The sequence below is a fragment of the Acartia tonsa genome, chromosome 3 (assembly GCF_053477335.1).
Source record: "Acartia tonsa isolate MP-2025a chromosome 3, ASM5347733v1, whole genome shotgun sequence".
NCBI classification, from domain to species: Eukaryota; Metazoa; Arthropoda; class Copepoda; order Calanoida; family Acartiidae; genus Acartia; species Acartia tonsa.
The window spans coordinates 44703714-44721868 of NC_137262.1; the positions used below are offsets into that span (position 1 = coordinate 44703714).

General features: G+C 31.7%; 1 protein-coding gene across 1 annotated transcript; it reads right to left on the reverse strand.

Moving 5' to 3' along the window:
• Positions 1-795: 795 nt before the first annotated feature.
• On the reverse strand, positions 796-13689 carry LOC145314320 (uncharacterized). The gene is made up of 9 exons (XM_080154190.1): positions 13425-13689; positions 12754-12835; positions 11330-11438; positions 10937-11023; positions 9695-9756; positions 7847-7901; positions 5038-5141; positions 4062-4108; positions 796-1986 (listed from the first exon to the last, which is right to left on the reverse strand). Exons 1-9 carry the CDS (start codon positions 13441-13443, stop codon positions 1919-1921), a joined length of 633 nt encoding a protein of 210 aa, XP_080010316.1. The 5' UTR covers positions 13444-13689; the 3' UTR covers positions 796-1918.
• Between the last annotated feature and the right edge of the window lie 4466 nt (positions 13690-18155).

Here is an 18155-nt window from a genome sequence, read left to right on the forward strand (position 1 = left end):
CACTTATAGCTTGGAACCAACCAATCAAAATTCTAAAGTTTTTGAGCCTATGTATAAAACTTTGGGTACTAATTTACCCAATTTAGATATTTGAAATGCTTGCATTAAAAATTTAAATATTTAATATATTAAATTAAAAAACTTAAAAGATTAAAAATAAACCCTGGAAATTACATAATAGTTCTTTTCTACTCGAGTTTGATTAAATTTTTATCTTTCTAGTTTAATTTCAATAAACAGCTTCTTAGTTTTAATTAAAGTGAGTAAATTTAAGCATTCCTGAGATGATGTGGCATCACTTCCGCCAGGTGTTTCATATTATTATCTAGTCATGAAAACCACAGTAATACAGCACAAACTATTTGTTTGACCCTTTTCCAACTCTAACTAGCAAATACTTCTTTTGTGCTTTCCTTTAAATCAATTCTTGATCAAAGAAACTTCTCCCTTACTTTAGTGTAAGGTTATATTTATGTATAAGGAAAAATAGAATAATAGTGACGTTGGTTGCTTTTACATTCCTTTAAAAGTTGCAACAAGCTTAGGTGGAATCAAGTACAGCTTTACAGGAAAAAGAAATGAGGGGGGAGGAAAAAATGTTACCAGCTTTTTATTTTATTGATAATACCACAACAATTTCTTCATGCCAATAATTCCAACGTGGGGCCCTAGATCTCTAAACAATGAGAGGATACCCTGTACCCGATCAAGCCTGCCATAAGGCTATTGTAAAACACTAATGCGATTACCTTTGCGAAAAATCTAATGGAGGAGGAGATTTCTGTGGTAGCTAGGCATATTGAGGGCAACCACCATTTGAATATTTGCTATAGCGTCATTTTTAGTAGGATTTTTTTTTGTATTTTTGAAAATATGCGGAAGTGGTATGACACATCTAAAGAAAGCATTTTGTTTATTTGATTTACAGAAAAACATTTGGATTAGAATCTAAATATGTCGCAACGAGATAATTTCGTCTGTCTACACAAAATACATTTCACCTTTTTATTTTTCTTCGGGAATATATGCAAGTAGGGATCATAAATCATCTTTTGCTGTAAAGAAAAATATCTAATCCACAATGGATAGAATGATTGGCGAAAAAGTTAAAGGCAAAAGAATTATCAGAAGCTTAATAAGTTTCATAAAGAATTCAGGTGCTAAATCTCTAGTATCCATTGTTTAATGTTTATATATTTAAAAACTAATCTATTCAATCTAAATTTTCCTACTAAGAAAATTAGCTAATAGACATTAAAACAAACAAAAAATAGTATAGATAATTTCATGTTTTTTTCTGAAAAAATTGTGTAAATCTGAAATCAACTACAATACAAGAAAAGTTATTGATCAAAGAACAATTCGGATTCTATTTCAAGTGAAAGTTTAAACTAAATTACATAACACTTTCCACGGTTACCAAAACTAAATATTTAATTTTAATTGAAGGGTTATATTTTTTCATAGTTTGGAAGAATGGATTTAAAATATTTAAAATACATTATTTCTGGCTGGTTTATCACACATACAATATGAAAGATACTAAAAACGACATAATTATCTCTTTTTTTGTGACTACTTTCAATTAAGTATTGTTTTCTATTTATAATTTGGCAACCACGAAGTGGTCAAGTATAGATGACGTCACAATTAAAATAGCCACAATATTTAAAAAGCTATTGAAACACATAATAAATAAAAAGATTAAATGTTCTAAATGGAGTAAAGTTTTTTGAAGCTGGCTTTATTTTTTTACGTTTGGTGATTATGTTTTTGATTTAAATTCATTAGTTTCTTCTAAATTCATGACAAAATTGGCCGACATTTAAATTCTTAATTGGAGTGTCAGCAGTGTAAACAAATTGTGACATGTGATTACCGCCATTTTGAAAAAACTCAAAATGGCCGCCATATTGTTTTATTCTTGATTTGAGTTGTTTGAGTGTACACTAATGGTTGAGGAGATGGAGATTTGAGGGGAGGAACCTGAAAAAAAAATAAATTGAATAAGTAACAAGGACAAATTCATCCATGCAGCAAAACTTCCATAAAATCATTTAAAACGTATCCCATATAGAGTAGTAAGTTTTTTTTTGTCTGAAGCTAAAGATCTCAATAACTACTGAGCTTATTGGCCTATCCCTTTAGAGGAAGCTACCCATGGATGGTTTTAAGCTATTTTATTTTTAGTTTTAAGCCTTAGGATAGTTTACGGCTATTTTCTACCCCCTTCTTGCCCCTTTAAATATACAGCTGATCGCTCGATCATTAAAAAATTGAAGGTTTTCGTTTAAGATTCATAAATATTACAGAAGTATGACTTACATCAGAATAGTTATTCATCAAGTAATTGATGTCATTTTCAACCAAAAAAGGACAATTTATGAAGAAAAAAGCTAACACCAGGGGTTTCTTTTTGCCTTCTGTATCTAACTAAGACTTTTCAATGAATATAAAAAATCCTACAATATTTCTGCTTTAAAAAAAAGAACATAAATTGACACACCTACCTACCGAAAATTTAGAATATTATGTGCAAAAAAGTCAAACTTTTAAAATTAGTTTAAAAAACAAGATTTTACAAAAAACTGATTTCTGATTTTAACGACACTCACCTAAAACGGCGAGTGCTGAAGGTTTATTAAGTAGGGAAATCGTCACAAAAAAGCTGTTAAAAAAACTATTTTTTAAAGATCCTCAGTAGGACAGAAGTAAATAGTATAGACATCCAAGGGTAGGGGTCAAGGGGTGTTAACCCTCAATCTTTGAAACCCCTAATATTCATCCCCTTTAAAAAAAATCATTAGATTTCCCCATCAAACCTTTAAAACCCCTCATTTCCCTCAGACGTTCTTGGTGCATAGTCTCGTTTTATAGTAGTAAAGCATTTTAATCCAACAGACTAACATGATACATTAGTAGAATTACTTTACAAATGCAAATCAAATTTTCCTTGAGATTTATAAAAAAACAGATATAATATTTTGTGCAGAAAAAAACCTGATGTAAAAGAAAATGATTTATTGTGAATGAATAAAACGTTTACAATCCAAAGAAAAGTGTCCAGAGGTGGGTTCTTTAAAAAACTCCTTGTTTTGATTTTATTAAAGTGTTTGAAAATAAAGAAATTTATCATTTTTGAAATTTTTTTTATCAAATATTGTCAGATTTTTACAAAAAAATTTATATTTTTCTGATCCTAATCTTTAAAAAACCCACCTCAGATTTGTATAGTTTGTTTATTTTATTTGTTTATCTAGCTGCATGTATGTATGTATATTTTAATCAAAATTAAAAAAGCAACATTATTTTTCATGAATAATTACACCTGTGTATAAAATGATAAATTTTAATCACACAAACATCACAGTACTTTAGCAGATATCCAAATACTGCAGCATAAAATGAGTGTAAATTATTTTTTAATGCTTTTAGCCAAATTAAGAATTTTTTTGGAGAACTTTGTTTTAGAAGTCGACCATTGATATATGTAGAAAAGGTAAAAAGTTAAAGCCCTTTTCCAAAAGGCACTTTAAAAAGTTATGTTTTCCTTTTGATAATTAATGTTATTTAGTGTCTTTTAGACATTAAAATAACGTTTAACAATATCACTATTTTTTATTTTCTGAACTCAATGTGGCTATACACGGATTCAACATAAATTAAACAAACAGAAAACTATCATTCTAACGGTCAGCAAGATTTTAAGCTACAGAGAGACACACTGAGCTGGGAAGAAACCTTATTCTACTAACCTGTTGAGCTGGGTAGAAACCTAATTCTACTAACCTGTTGAGCTGGGTAGAAACCTAATTCTACTAACCTGTTGAGCTGGGTAGAAACCTAATTTCACTAACCTGTTGAGCTGGGTAGAAACCTAAATCTACTAACCTGTTGAGCTGGGTAGAAACCTATTTCTACTAACCTGTTGAGCTGGGTAGAAACCTTATTCTACTAACCTGTTGAGCTGGGTAGAAACCTTATTCTTCTAACCTGTTGAGCTGGGTAGAAACCTAATTTCACTAACCTGTTGAGCTGGGTAGAAACCTAATTCTACTAACCTGTTGAGCTGGGTAGAAACCTGTCCACGCCAGTCAGAGACAAGCTCCTAAACATTAAGAATTTTACTATTAATAAGTTTCAAACCTATAGGATATGTATTCCAAAGAATGTATTGAAAAAAAAACATGAATGTATGGTGTAGTGTTGACTAATCTAATGTTACAGGTGAAGGGCAATAAAAGAAAAATTTATCCTATTCAAAAGGAAGAATTGAACTATTGGGGAAAAAATTTTATATCCCTGATTTTTAATAATCCTGTAAAAGTCTGAATTTTCTGACTCGAAGTCAATATGAAAATTACAAATATGAATTTGAATCAAATAAGAAAACTTTTGATTGGATTTTTAACAACTTCGAACAAGTTGAGTAAGCGGCTTATGCAGAGAATATTTAAAATAAAAGCCAGGTTTTTAAAAGTAAAACGTGTAGCATGTATTCATCTTTAAAGCTTTTTAATGCCTTGATGAAAATAACTATGTAGTTGTTTACTTTTACTATAAGCGATAGTTTTTTTTTCTTCAAGTAATAAGTCTATATTTTTCTATGGTCTAAGTTTAAACTTTGATTTCTATAAAATATTATGTATTAAAAATAAATATAAAAATATTTGTTTATATATCCTAGATTCTAAAGTAAAAGTTTTCCTTCATGTTTGTAAAGTAAGATCTCGTTCAAGGCTGAACCGTTGGTTCCAAAATTTTCTGGAGAGTTTTGTATGAAAATATAGGAGGATTTAAAACTCTTATTTGAAATCTATGTGCATTGAGGCTAAGGGTGAAGCCAATGGTAGGTAAAAACCAAAACAGAAAACACGTAAAAATTTTTTTTTTTTACAAAATATCAGCTTTCAAGCCTTAAACATGCTCGATCCAGTAATGTTTTTTTAAATTACAGCCTTCCACAAAAGTTGATTCCAAGATGGTACTGAACAAACAAACATCCAGCTACTTTATAGGATAGATCTTTTCACTAACCTGGTGACATCCGCTAAATCTGGATAGATACCCCCCATATCCTGGTCTGCCTCGGGGGCTGAAGGTCCAAATTCTGATAGCTTATCATTCAAACTGGCCATAACCTAAAAATGCATTGGCTGGAGTGGCTTTTTTCTTCAGTCGTGTGAATGGTTACGGCTGCGACTTCGTCTTTGTTAAAACCAAAAAAAAGAGTTACACAAAGCCAAGAATTGTGGATTGGAGGCTTAAATTGGCAGTTTATGAGGTTGGCAGAAAAAAACAAATTATGACTGTAGCTCAGTGCTTCAAACCAAAAATCTGCTACTTTATTTGAAGGGCTGTCAAGTAAATATATTGAAGTTAGTATGTTTTTCAACTTATTTTGAAAAAAAAAACACAATTACATATAAGACATGAAGATATATTTCAATGTAAAAAATCATTATCAATTTAGTTTGTCTCTTGTAGAAGTAAATCATTCAATATTAGCTTGGTCGTTTAGAGTAAAGATACCATTTTACTGCCGTTTAGCAATAACTATGAAAGGCTTTGAACTTATTCTTGATTTTCTATTACTTAACATGGTTTCTTTTTATATGTAACTTCCTATTTAATACGTTCGCACAATCTTAAATTCCTAAAAAAAAATTTAAAAGCGGTTTGCCATTTAACATAATTGTTATAATTGTATAACCTAAGTTTTACAAGTTTTCAAGTATTACATTAAAGTTCAATTTTAATATTATTACTTTAAAAAAGATGAAAATATATCTAAAAATGCTATAATTTTATACGTTTCTTATTGTAAGAACACTATCTATCAACGCAAATTTGAAGTCTTACTGAATTGAAAGAATTAAAATAAAGATGACTTAAAACTATCATAGATTCATTGACACATAAAAAATGAAATAGTGGTAACCTATTTAAATATAAAAGAATGAGTACTGTGTTCACTAGTAGCGAAGCTCATAACAGTTTAAAACTAAAATAGTTATTAGGTTTTATTTTGGTATAACTTGAAATCAAATCTTGCTAGTAAAATGATTAGGCAGGCAAAAGCCCAACAGACAAACAACTCTAAGAGTGTATACTTTGTCTGTATGCTTATGCCTCTAATTTTAGCCAAGGCACATTCCCCCTTCACTATTATTTGTAACGTCGCAAGTTATGACCTTGTGTTGAACTGAGATTGAAGCCCATCATCTAACCAACAACGAGCGAAGGCGCTACATATCATCGGGTTAACAGCTAAAAAGCACATGGAACAGGAAAAGACAATAGCAAAAAGGGTAGTATGGAGATAAAGAAATAATAATTAAAATATCCAGAACATAACATAACCACAACCAACGAACACACGCGATTTGCAGATAATATTTGCTGCTAAAAATCTACGTCAACGCGTTGCATTTGTATAATTCACAGAAATTATCGAAGCCAATTTTTAATGAAAAAGGCTTCTTTTTACCACTTGTATAGTGTGGCAAGACTTATATATGTATCCTGGTTTTTGAACAATGTTCGGATCATGGAAAGAAAACGAAGTTGCTGGTTTCATGGTATTTTCACAGTAGCTTTTAAAGGGTTATTTTAGGTTAGGTTAGGTTAAGTAAATGTTCATGATTGCCCCGCAGGGTTAGAAAATATGCCCCGCAGGGCTAGAGCCCCCCGCAGGGGCTAGAAATAGGAGAAAGGCTACTGTGAAAAAACGACGAAACCAGAAACTTCATTTTCTTTCCATGATCCCAATGTTCTTTTATAATTGTCAAGGAAAGAGTGATAGGACAACGGGCTATTCATTTAATATTGTTGTTCTATCCAAATAGTTATCTATACCAGATTTATCTTGAAAAATTACAACAAAGGAGCAAGGGCAAAATTTGAATAATCCTAATTAGACAAGGGCTCATAACAAAATATTTAACATTAGGTATGATACTTCTTTTCAAAATAATATCAAAATAGGGATTGGAGTAGTTCATACTAAATTTAATTTCTTAATAAGCAAATTATCAGATACTAGCGGTTACGCCCCTAGCATCTGAGGGCTAGAAAAATAGCTTAAAACCATACCAAGCCTTTAATCTGAAAAAAGAATAGCCAAAAACCATCCCAAAAGCTATGTGAAGCTTAAATATAAAAGAGAACCGTATCGTTCTACTAGTTATTGAGATCTTAAGCCTCAAAGAACAATACCTTACTCCTTTATATAATAGGAAGGATGTAAAGTATTCTTCGCTTTTTGGAAATTGCCATATTTGTTAAAGAAGGATGATATTTTATAATATGTTATAGAAGTTGCGTTAATGAAAAAATTAACTAACGGATATAAAAAAAGATTTCACTAATTATACATAAATTCTCAAAAAATTCACTAAATACAAGATATCAATAAATGCTTTTAGTAATATTAGACTAAAGAAACACCAATTAAAAAATTACTAAAAAAAATGAAAAGCGAGTATGGAGACCAACTGGACAAGCCTACAAATAACAGAACCAAGAATATTAAGGAATAAGACAAATAACGATAAATTAATAATCATACGACTACCCAATGATGACAAACAAAAAATCCTAACAAAATGAAAATTGGTTTTGGTTTGGACACTGATAGTTTGAGCCAAAGAATCTAGATTTATTTAAAGAAAGTGTTTATAACTTTTTGAATACAAATATTTTTACAGTCCAATAACTTTTCCTTTCCATTTCAATTTCCATATTTAAAATCAAAATTACAACGTAAAGCTAAAACACTAGAAAGTTATATTTCAGGCATTCCTGTGTAAAATAAACTACTGGACCCATAATATGCTTAGCTTACCTCTTCTAGTTTATCCTCCAGTCCTTTGATCTCAGTGTCTAACTCGTTTTCTAATCTAAAATTAAAATATTGGTCAGATTGTTTCAACATGATAATAATATGCCGCATGTCTAGAATATGGAACACGCATTGTCTTGTGCTGCGTGTTTCCAACCTGAGTGGTCTTTATGATTATTTAAAAGCCTGTCATTAAATAGGCGGCTAACACTTTGACTACAGGATTTTGTCTGCAAGTCTTCAATAAGTTAATTTCCGCGTGATTTATGAAAGATAATAAAAGACAATAATATAGCTGCAAGGTAACTTTTTAGTTCTCCACTTAAGGTTCAGGAAAGAAGGGAAATGGTCCCTAAAATGATCTTTTATTTCTTGCCTTGAAAACGTTAGAAGACTTTTATTAAATAATTTTTATCTACAGAAAGAATAATTTTGTTTGTATTTGTTAGTAATTAACCTTTAACAGTCGGGCCCTAACCGCACCTTAATCGGTCGAGGGGGGGGGGGCGTTCAATGTAAGAAAAGCTCAAGTTTAAAATTTGAAGTCAAAAATTGCGTCACAGGAGCCCTTTAAAGATTTCTGGAGACCTGGAGGATTACCTGTCTTTCAAATGAGGATGTACTACTAGAGGATATTTATTAAGAAAAATGCTTTGTTTAAGTACAAAAAAATTATTTTTGCTCTTTCCCTGGATGACCCTGCCAGGTTTGCTGGCATCCTGTGCCGGCCAGGAAGGAGATATTAAAAAATTCCAACTCTCAGTTATGTGTCATATCCATACTTAAAAAGTCACGCAGTTTGGGCACTTTATCTTTCACACACAGAAAATGATATAGAAAAAAAACGGAGGGGGGGGGGGGGGCGTTCAACGTCCTCCCCCCTCCGACCGTTAAGGGTTAAGGTGTACATCAGTTTATCGTCCATTGTCTTATCCCTTAATATTTATGTGTTCTTAGTTTTATTTTATTTAAAACAATAAATAAATAAAAGTTCTCATAGACAGATCAGCAATATTGATGTTTTTACAAATCGGTTAATCTATGGCTCTTTTTTAACTGTTAACTTCAAAATAAAAGAGGGAGTTGGGGTTCTGTGCTCGCTAGATACTTTAAGGAAAAGCTCCAGTAACAAATAACATTGCTGTAAAATGCTATGCATTTTTTTGGTATAATTGTAATGAGACTACCAAACATCAAAACCAAAGTTTAGACTCTTAAAACTTCATAAAAGTGTATTCGTTGTTAGTTTTAAACAAAAGCTTTTTCTATAAAAGATGCAGGAAAATGCTTATATTTGAGTTCTAAAGTGTTGGCTGACGTTAATCATTCTTTCAGAGTACAAATAAAACATTAAAAAGTAAAAATCAAGATAAAATCCAACCCCCAACCTTCAATATGTTATATTTTTGCTTTAAGCCTAAATTTTCTAATAATTATTTCAAAAATATTTACATGTAATGTCTATTCAAAATATATAATAAGATATTTATATGTGTTTCAAAATATCAAGATATAAAAAAACATTTGAGATCTCGATATTCAAACAAACCATGGATCTTAAGAGATAAGAAAATTACCGATAAATTGATGTACATCCCCAATGATGATACAAAAAATTACCCCTTCTGTAGATTAAAATTAATAGTTGAAACGTTTGAACACTCAACTAAATAAACCAACCAACCAGAATTCAATAAAAGTTCCAAAGTTCAATAAAATCCCCAAAGTTGTTAAATCAACGAATAAGAAAACGTTAGTGTAAAACTTTGGGGACTAGAGTAGTGCCCATTATCCACTCTCTTTCTGCAACCAAACACATATATTAACACCATATCACTAGCAATGTCAAACCTGGAATGGTCTTCAGTAACTTCGGCAAATTTCTGTTCTAGTAGTTTCATTTGTTCTACATACTAAAATATAAAAAATAAAAATGATCATTATTGAAAATATTGTTATTCTCAATACAAGAAGTTATTACGATTTTTAAAAGAAATTATTATTTGTCATAAAGGTCTTTGGGGCACTTAAGCTAAGAAAAATGTGGGGGGAGGGGGAGAAGTCGACTCTCACTTTTAATATTAGTTTTAGAAACTTTTTTTTAAAGGGGGGTGGGGGGGTTAAGGATATTTTTTTCTACGGGCGATTTCTTTTGGGAGGGTTCCTTCCATGGACCTATCAGATCCTTTAGTGTTCAGTTTTTGTTAGCAAGGTATTTTACTATACACTGACAGACAGATTGCAATCCTGTTACTTTTATATATTCGTGATAACTTAATCTAAGTAACTCCAATATCTGATATCAATAATACATAGAAAATTTGAATTAAATGAAATGCATTTTCTTAAAACTAAAGTTTAATCATATTTTCGATAATCTAGTCTTGGTAATTGGTTATAAATAAAATTATTGTACTTTGGAATGAAAATTAATTTATAATAGACAGATTACTCTTTACTTATGCAAAATTTTTTACCCCCCCAAAATTTTTACCGAGGGGGTAAAATTTGCTTGGGGGGGGGGTAAATTTAGTTTCCCCCCCCCCAAAATTTATCCCCGGGATAAAATTTTTAGGGGGGGGTAATTTAAATATTAATAAATATTTAGTATTAAAAATGCGCGCGACGCGTGCAAAAAAAAATTTATTAGGGATTTTTTATGGTTGGGGGTGCCTACGGCACCCCCAGGGTAGGGGTAAATTTTAAATGGGGGGGGGGGGGGGTAATCGCCCCATTACCCCCCCTTGGACGTCTATGTACACTATACACGTATTCTATATCATTATCCATTGCCACCAAATTGGGAAAAACGGTTGGGTATCAAATGCTTTAATAATGTCTAAAGTACACAAATTAAAGCCTACACTAGTTCCCAAAGTTTTACAATAGTGTTTTCTTTTTTGTTTGCTTAACAACTTTGGGGACGTTTATTTACATGTGATTGGTTGGTTTATTAAGTTGGGTATCGGGTCCAAACGTTTCCAGCACTAATTGTAATCTACAGAAGGGGTTATTTTGTATATTATCATTGGGAATGTACATCAATTCATTGGCCATTGTCTCATCCCTTTCCATTTCTGATAGAACACCTACCTTGTCTCTGACTTCCTGGTTGAGTCTTTTTTTCTCATCCAAAGATTTCTTTTTCTCAGTCAATTCTTTCTCTCTCCGGGCTATTTCCTAAATATTTATTTATGAAAAATATATTCTTTAAATTTCAAAGTTTTATTTAGATGACTCTTTAGAAAAGTACAGAAGAAAACTGTTTCATAGAAGAGCTAGGTATCTGTAAACGAGGGAATTGTAAACAATTTTGTTTTTTTGTTTTTTTGTTGGGTAGATAATTAAAATAAAAATAGTTCTTCAAATTGCTGAAAAGTTGCATTGCCCTTTCCTTTTATCCCAGATTAACTGTGTTTTCTTGATGGTAGCTGCTACTCAATACTAAATTTGTCCGTCTATATCCATCCAACACTACATCATTACCTGTTGTTCTAGTTTGATTAGATTTGTGACACATTCTTTTCTTCTGTTGATATATTCTTTTTCTTCATCTTCCAATCTCTTACGTACACCTTCTTTGTCTTTTAATAACCTGAATTTTATTCAAGTTAGATTTTGGGATGAATAGTTTAATCGATACCCTAAATGGAAGCGCTGGGAGGTGATATTTGTAACGTTATAAATAAACATCTAAAAAGGAGAGATGAAAGGAGAAGTGGGAAAGGAAATCACCTAAAAAAGAGATTAATTTAGGCGTATTTTTATGACGTCACACATTATACTTTCCTGTTCTTCCCTAAATGGTGTATGGATATAATTAAAAGTAAAACATAACTCTTCTACCTAAGTAAAATGTAAAAGGACAAACAGACCAAAACTATTGAATAGTTTTGCATCAAAAATATTAAGAAGGGCCTTTATTCGACTTTAATTTAAAAAAAGATAATTTACAAATTAATCAACTATACTATTACATAATTTAATTGTCAGCAAAAAGTATCTAGTTTTATAAAAACAAAAGCAGATCGTATTTCATACCCAGTGTATATTTATATCTTTAAAATATAAGAAAAATATACTTACACAATATATGCATTAACACTCGTATATATTTTTATTCGTATCATGTTGAAAATACGCAGAATAGTTTTTTATCAAATCGTATTTTAAACAGCTTTTCGCTGATATAAAAATGAAAATTATCAGATTAAAACTAGTTTTGTCAACCTAATATGGCTAAAGCAGCGGATATTAATCGGTTTAGAAGCCATACTGGAAATGAATCTAAAAGATTTTTTTTCTTAAAGGTTGCACATGGCTGGCCGGACAGTATTGGATAAAAAATCAAAATAAAAAAGAGCACACAGCTGAAGAAAACACGCGTACAATCAGTGTTTTTCGCGCATTTATTTAAGCCGCAAGTTTCAAATCCTAGTATGAAGGCCCTAGCTACTGTATCAGTAATGTAGCATAATTTAAAGCTATTGAAAAAGGTCTCACTTCGTTTTTTCCCTTTCATATAGACCCATATTTATTGTTTTAAGATAAGAGCGTCAAAAGGTATAGAATTAGATATGCGTGAACGTAAAGAAACAAAAATACTTCTATTCTATTTCTATCTAAGCATGCATTTTTATATTTGTGTAAAATAACCCATTCTTTATTCTCAATTCAATTCAAAATAGGGAGGGGGGTGGGAGATAGGTTGAATTATCAGTGCTCAACAAGGTACTTTTTGTGAAAGCTCTGAAATAAATAATGTCTACGGCCGTTTGGTAAGTTACTTTTTACGTCTGTATTCTAACTAATAACGATTCACTGTTTTCATTTTCATGTTCAACTTTTGTTATTGATACCTAATTGTCTTGATGAAATATTGAAATGAAACGGTTGGTCAGTAATCCTACCTGTCCAGTGTATTTCCATGGTCCTCCAAATGTTTGTCCTCGTGGTCTCTCCTCCGTGGTCCCAGCCTCTCAAGTCCAGTACCTGCAGTCAGAAAGTAATAGTTGAAAGAAAAAAAGAAGCATTTATAGTGACTAATGAAAAATGACGTCACACTATACAAATTACAGTTTACATTGTAATTGACCAATGGTAAAATGTGTACTGGTATAATGTTAGTCATTTATATTGTAGGATGTCATTTTTTTATTAGGCGCTATAAGCTGCTTAGAAAAAGAAGTACTACAATTTTAGAGAACCTATTTGATAGTTTTACATATATTTGTATGTATGAGTGAAATTTTGAGAGATTCGCTGAAAAAACACAAATAGAAATAGGTTAGTTTAGGCTTAGTTGGGTTAGTTAAGATTACTGCAGGTATTAGGTTTCCTGCAGATGCTAGGAGCTTGAGCAAAGTTAATGGGAGTATGGCAATCCCGTAAAATTGAAATTCTAATGGATAATTAAAAGATATAGCCAAAGAAATTTTTTTCTTCCTTTATTTGAAGTTTAAACCTATCCATATGGGGTCCTATCCTTGTAGGGCTCTTTTAATCTTTACTTTATCTAACCTAACATTTAAAAACTTTGTTTATGTTCCATAATCAATATGCTGGAATATACCATTTATACCTGCAAATAATTTCTTCATTTTTACATAGGTCTGCTGTTGGAGTAGCTTATCCAGAACTTTTCAAGCAGATGGCAAGAAGATATCCAACAGGTAGAAAGTAGATATTTAAATGTCTAGCTTATTTGATACCATTCATTTTTTGTGACATTATTTTCTGAAATTTTAATTTATTTATTTTAGAGATTTATAATAAAGTAACAAGGATGATAATCTAACAAACATGTCAATTCAGCTATTGTTAAACTGTTTTAAGCAGAGATGGATCTTTAAATCATTTCAATGGTGCGCCAAATCGGGGTGCGCCGAATTTCAGCCAAATCACAGCGCGGCATTTCGTACTATATCGTTGAGTCAGTAAGTCTAAAGCAACTACTAGTTTTGTTCCGCTTTTCAGAGGAGCCTTGTGAAAAAATAATTATTAGCAGCTTTGTTTCTAACCTCTAATCGCGATTAAATGTACCTACCTTTTTTTATTTCATTTTACATATATATTTTTTAACGCAACAAATCTAAAGTAGCACCGCCACTTAAAACAGTATGCAATATTTTTTTACGTAAAGTTTAATCCCTTTCTAGTAAAATAAAATTCACTTTTTTATAAAAGGACAAAACAAGTTTTTAAAATTATGGCAAGTTTAACTTATTTTTTCAATAAATTTATCTTAATATCTCTATAGCTTTAAGGAAGATTCTATATAGGTGGAGGGGCTTCTCATTACCTCTTGGGTCGAATCCACTAGATGCTAAGGGCGAAGAAACTATAAAGCATTAAACTGTTTCTAAGTGTCTAAGATACCACGGTATCAGATCTTTACAAATACAAAATCCACACCCTTAATTAATTGTATAGACATATTTTTAGCTACCTATGCATCAATCATTTTAGCTTGAGGATTTGTAAGCTTTTAATCAAAATATTATTTTGAACTCTTATTTTAATCGTAGTGACCTTTTGAAACAAAAGATTAAATTACAGATGTGCTGAAAATGAATTGCCTATTTCTTCCCTAATTTCCAAAGTTGTACAACAGATAACCCAATTATTGCAAACGCCATTTTCAGCTACTCCGGTCAAAGGGAAAAGCGATATAATGTATAAACGATTTATACATTATACATTCAAAATTTAAATTTTTAATTTTTTTTTAAGTTTGAAGCTTTTAAGGACGCGCGCGGAAGCTATGTACACTAGGGTGGGTTTATATCAGAATTAGACAAAGCGGGGATATGCAACAGATAAAATTAACCTTAAAAACATTTCTGACAGAAAAAGAATTTTAAAAAATTGAGTTTTAGAACACGACCACTTAAAAATACAATTCATTACTTATTATTATGCAAAGACGACATTCAATTTTTTTTTTGAATCAGAACTATGGCTTCATGGTGCTCCCTGGAAAGGCCTTGAGAAGCTGAATCAGGAACTTTTGTCCGTTTCAAAATATCTCGTTCCTAGCCTTAGAAATCACTAAAAAACCAAAAAAATTTAAGGTTTATTGAGAATTGTCCAATTTGTAGAGATTTTTTAGATTTTCTCAGGCTAGGAAGAAGATTTTTTGAAACGGACAAAAGTTCCTGACTCAGCTCCTCAAGGCATTTCCAGGGAGCACCATGAAGCCATAGTTCTGATTCAATAAATTTTTGACTCCCATTTACAAAAAGCTATACAATTGAATGTCTGGTCGTCAGCGGTTTTAAGACTTAGGATAAATTTTAAATCATCCAGAGGTGTATTATATCTATATAAATTGAGTGCAGATCCCCGCTTTGGCCTCAGAAAAAAAATGTCCAAAATCGACCCACCCTAATGTACACTTTCGAAAACTAAAATTCTGTACATCTAAGTTGCATGAAAACAAAGCCGTTTATAATACGATACGAGAAATAACTATTAATATTTTTTTTGTAGAACCGAGGACACATCGTCTTTAGTATGTATCATTCATCCTTATATAAAACTAACAGGGTATCTATCTGTATGTCTTGGAATTTGTAGCGAAGGATCTCGCTAAGCTTCTCACGGGTCCTGGAAAGGTTTTTACCTATTTTGGGAAACGTACCTAAATTGCCAAAGTAGACATTTACCAAACTGAAAATATCATCATAAAATAAGTTAATTTAACACAATTGATGTTTTGCATAATAATTTTAAGTTTAAACAATTTAAAGAAGTGCCTGGGAATAATTGGTCAAATTTTTAGCAGTGATAAATACTTGTAAAAGCAAGGATAAATTTAAACACCATTTCTGTTTTGTACACAGCTCCAGAACAAAGCTTTAGATAATTTTCGGAAAAACTACTTTTCTTTCAACTTTTTTGCTTGTCAAAAAATAAATTTTCTAATATGAACACTCATCAAAAGGTCAAAAGTATAGGTTTTGTTTTGTATTGTTGAAAAATAATACATCTTGAGGATAGATGGAAGTAATTAGCATCAAACCATATGATTCCAAAGACTAAAATTAAAAATGAAATAGCCTGAAACCTTGGGCCCATGGAAGCTTCCCTTAATAATAAACTAAATAGGTTTAGTGGTTAGGAAGAATTAGAAAAAAACTAAAATACCTTACAACTTTATATAGTAGGTTTAAGAAATACATTTTAAAGGAAAACCTTTTTATAATACATCAGTACACTTATTGTTTTAGAGATGCAATGTATCATAAAAAATGCAGGGTGGCCGTTTTTATTAGCCGGAGGGCATTGCATTAAATGTTAAAAAGCAGTTTTTGCAGTTATCAATGCAAAAAAAACATTTATGTAGGTGGATTTTTCAATGCAAGATACAGCGATAAATGGATAGGCAGATTAGCATTATTTTAAGAGGTAACAGGATATGTTTCTATGTTTCAGGGTCTGTGGGATCTCGCCAACCGATATGATTCTCCTTTACAGTAAAGCTTCTCATGGATCTAAGAAAGGTTTATAACAATTCTAGGGTGAGTAACACAGCCCTCCATGGAGAAATCGCCCCTACAAAAATAGTCCGTCCCATTTACTTTTAATTTTTAAAATTGAGGTTACCCCTAGAGGCCTTTGGTGGCTTAGCCACTAGAGTACGATAAAGTGATCTTCCTGTAAATTGTACTCTGTAAAAGTCTGCTTTTAATCTGGTAATTATGAGAGAAAAAAAGGGTTGTAAATTAATAAAACCAAAATTACAATTTCTTTTGTAATGTGTCCATAAATGTCAATAAAACATGAAACTTCTATCCTCTCTTGAGCAAAGTTGCTATTGGCAGAGCCCTTTGTGTAAGAAAAAGCATTACATCATGAAACAAGTTCTGTGAACTATACCCCAAAATAAAAGCCTAATATAAAAATGTTTATGATTGAGCAGAAATAATATAATCTATCATACACAACATAATGCATATTTTATACAGGGACTAGACACCGCAATCAAACGCTGTCATTTTTGTTATCTTACATGTAAGCACCCCACCACCTCCAATAAAATTAGAAATTAGAGAGTTGGTTGAAAATATAAATCCAATAAGATGGTGAAACCTATGTTGTAGATAGGCAATTCCATTTTTGAAAATAGGTAGACATCCTATAAAGTAAGGTTTTTTTTGTCTGAAACTTAGAATCTCATTAACTACTGAACCGAGTGAATTCTTTTTTAGGAAATTGTCACATAGCTCCTGTAATGGTTTAGGGCTATTTTATTTCAGTCTTGGAATGGTTTTTAGCCTTTTTTTTTCTAGACCCTTTCTGCCTCATCGAATACAGAGCCTCTAGAGTCTAGGGGCGTAGCCGATAGTAAAGAATAGAGATTTTTCATGTCATTCCAACTTTTGTCTACTGACTGAACGCGGCTGCAGCTGCAAATCCGTGAATTGTATTAAAGAAAGAAAATGTATTTAATTTTCTAGTTCGTTTAAGATCTGGGTAGTTCTTGTGCAAATTCTATTATTCAGGGATCTAAAGGGACAAGACAATACAGATTAATTGATACACACCCCCAATGATGATAAACAAAATTGTCCAATATGCAGTTAAAATTATTGGTCGAAAATGAATGATTTGAATGTGTTGAAGCCAATAAAATAAAAAGTTCTTTAAAAACTTTGGGTATCAGTATAACTTACAAGCCCAATGTCTTCTTACTCCCTACTACAATTTCATGTACTGTTCGTGGCCATAGGTAGAAAACAAGAAATATAACTAAAAAATCAATGAGGTAGTCTTATGATTCTTCAAAATATTCCTTCAATTGATTGTATCAAACCCGCGACCGTGGCTCAACACGTAGCGTATCCGCTCGTCGTCGGGAAGGTGATAGATTCGAATCTCGGTCCGATACCGCGTCATAATTAGAGACGTTAAAAATGGTTCCTACTGCTGCTATGTCAGGTGCGCGACATAAATAGATAGAGTAGGGGGAATGCCTTGGCCCAAAACAGGCGTAACTCACTACCATGCACAGTTAGGACTTCTCAGACAAAGGTCGTGCAATCAAAGGGTTGGGTGTCTGATATGGCAAATGGACGCTTTACACCGCAATCATAGGGCTTAGGGCTGACAACCCTATCCATTATCCATATAAAGCCACATTGTTACAGAAACACTGACAAATTGTCAGCGGCCTATGCTCCCCCTGTGGAGTGAAAAGGGCTTGTTACTGTTTTTTTTTACTGGTTGTATCAAAATGATTATTAATTAAGATAATCAAATGAAACAAACATTTAACACGTAATTTAGCTAATGTTCTATAATATATGTA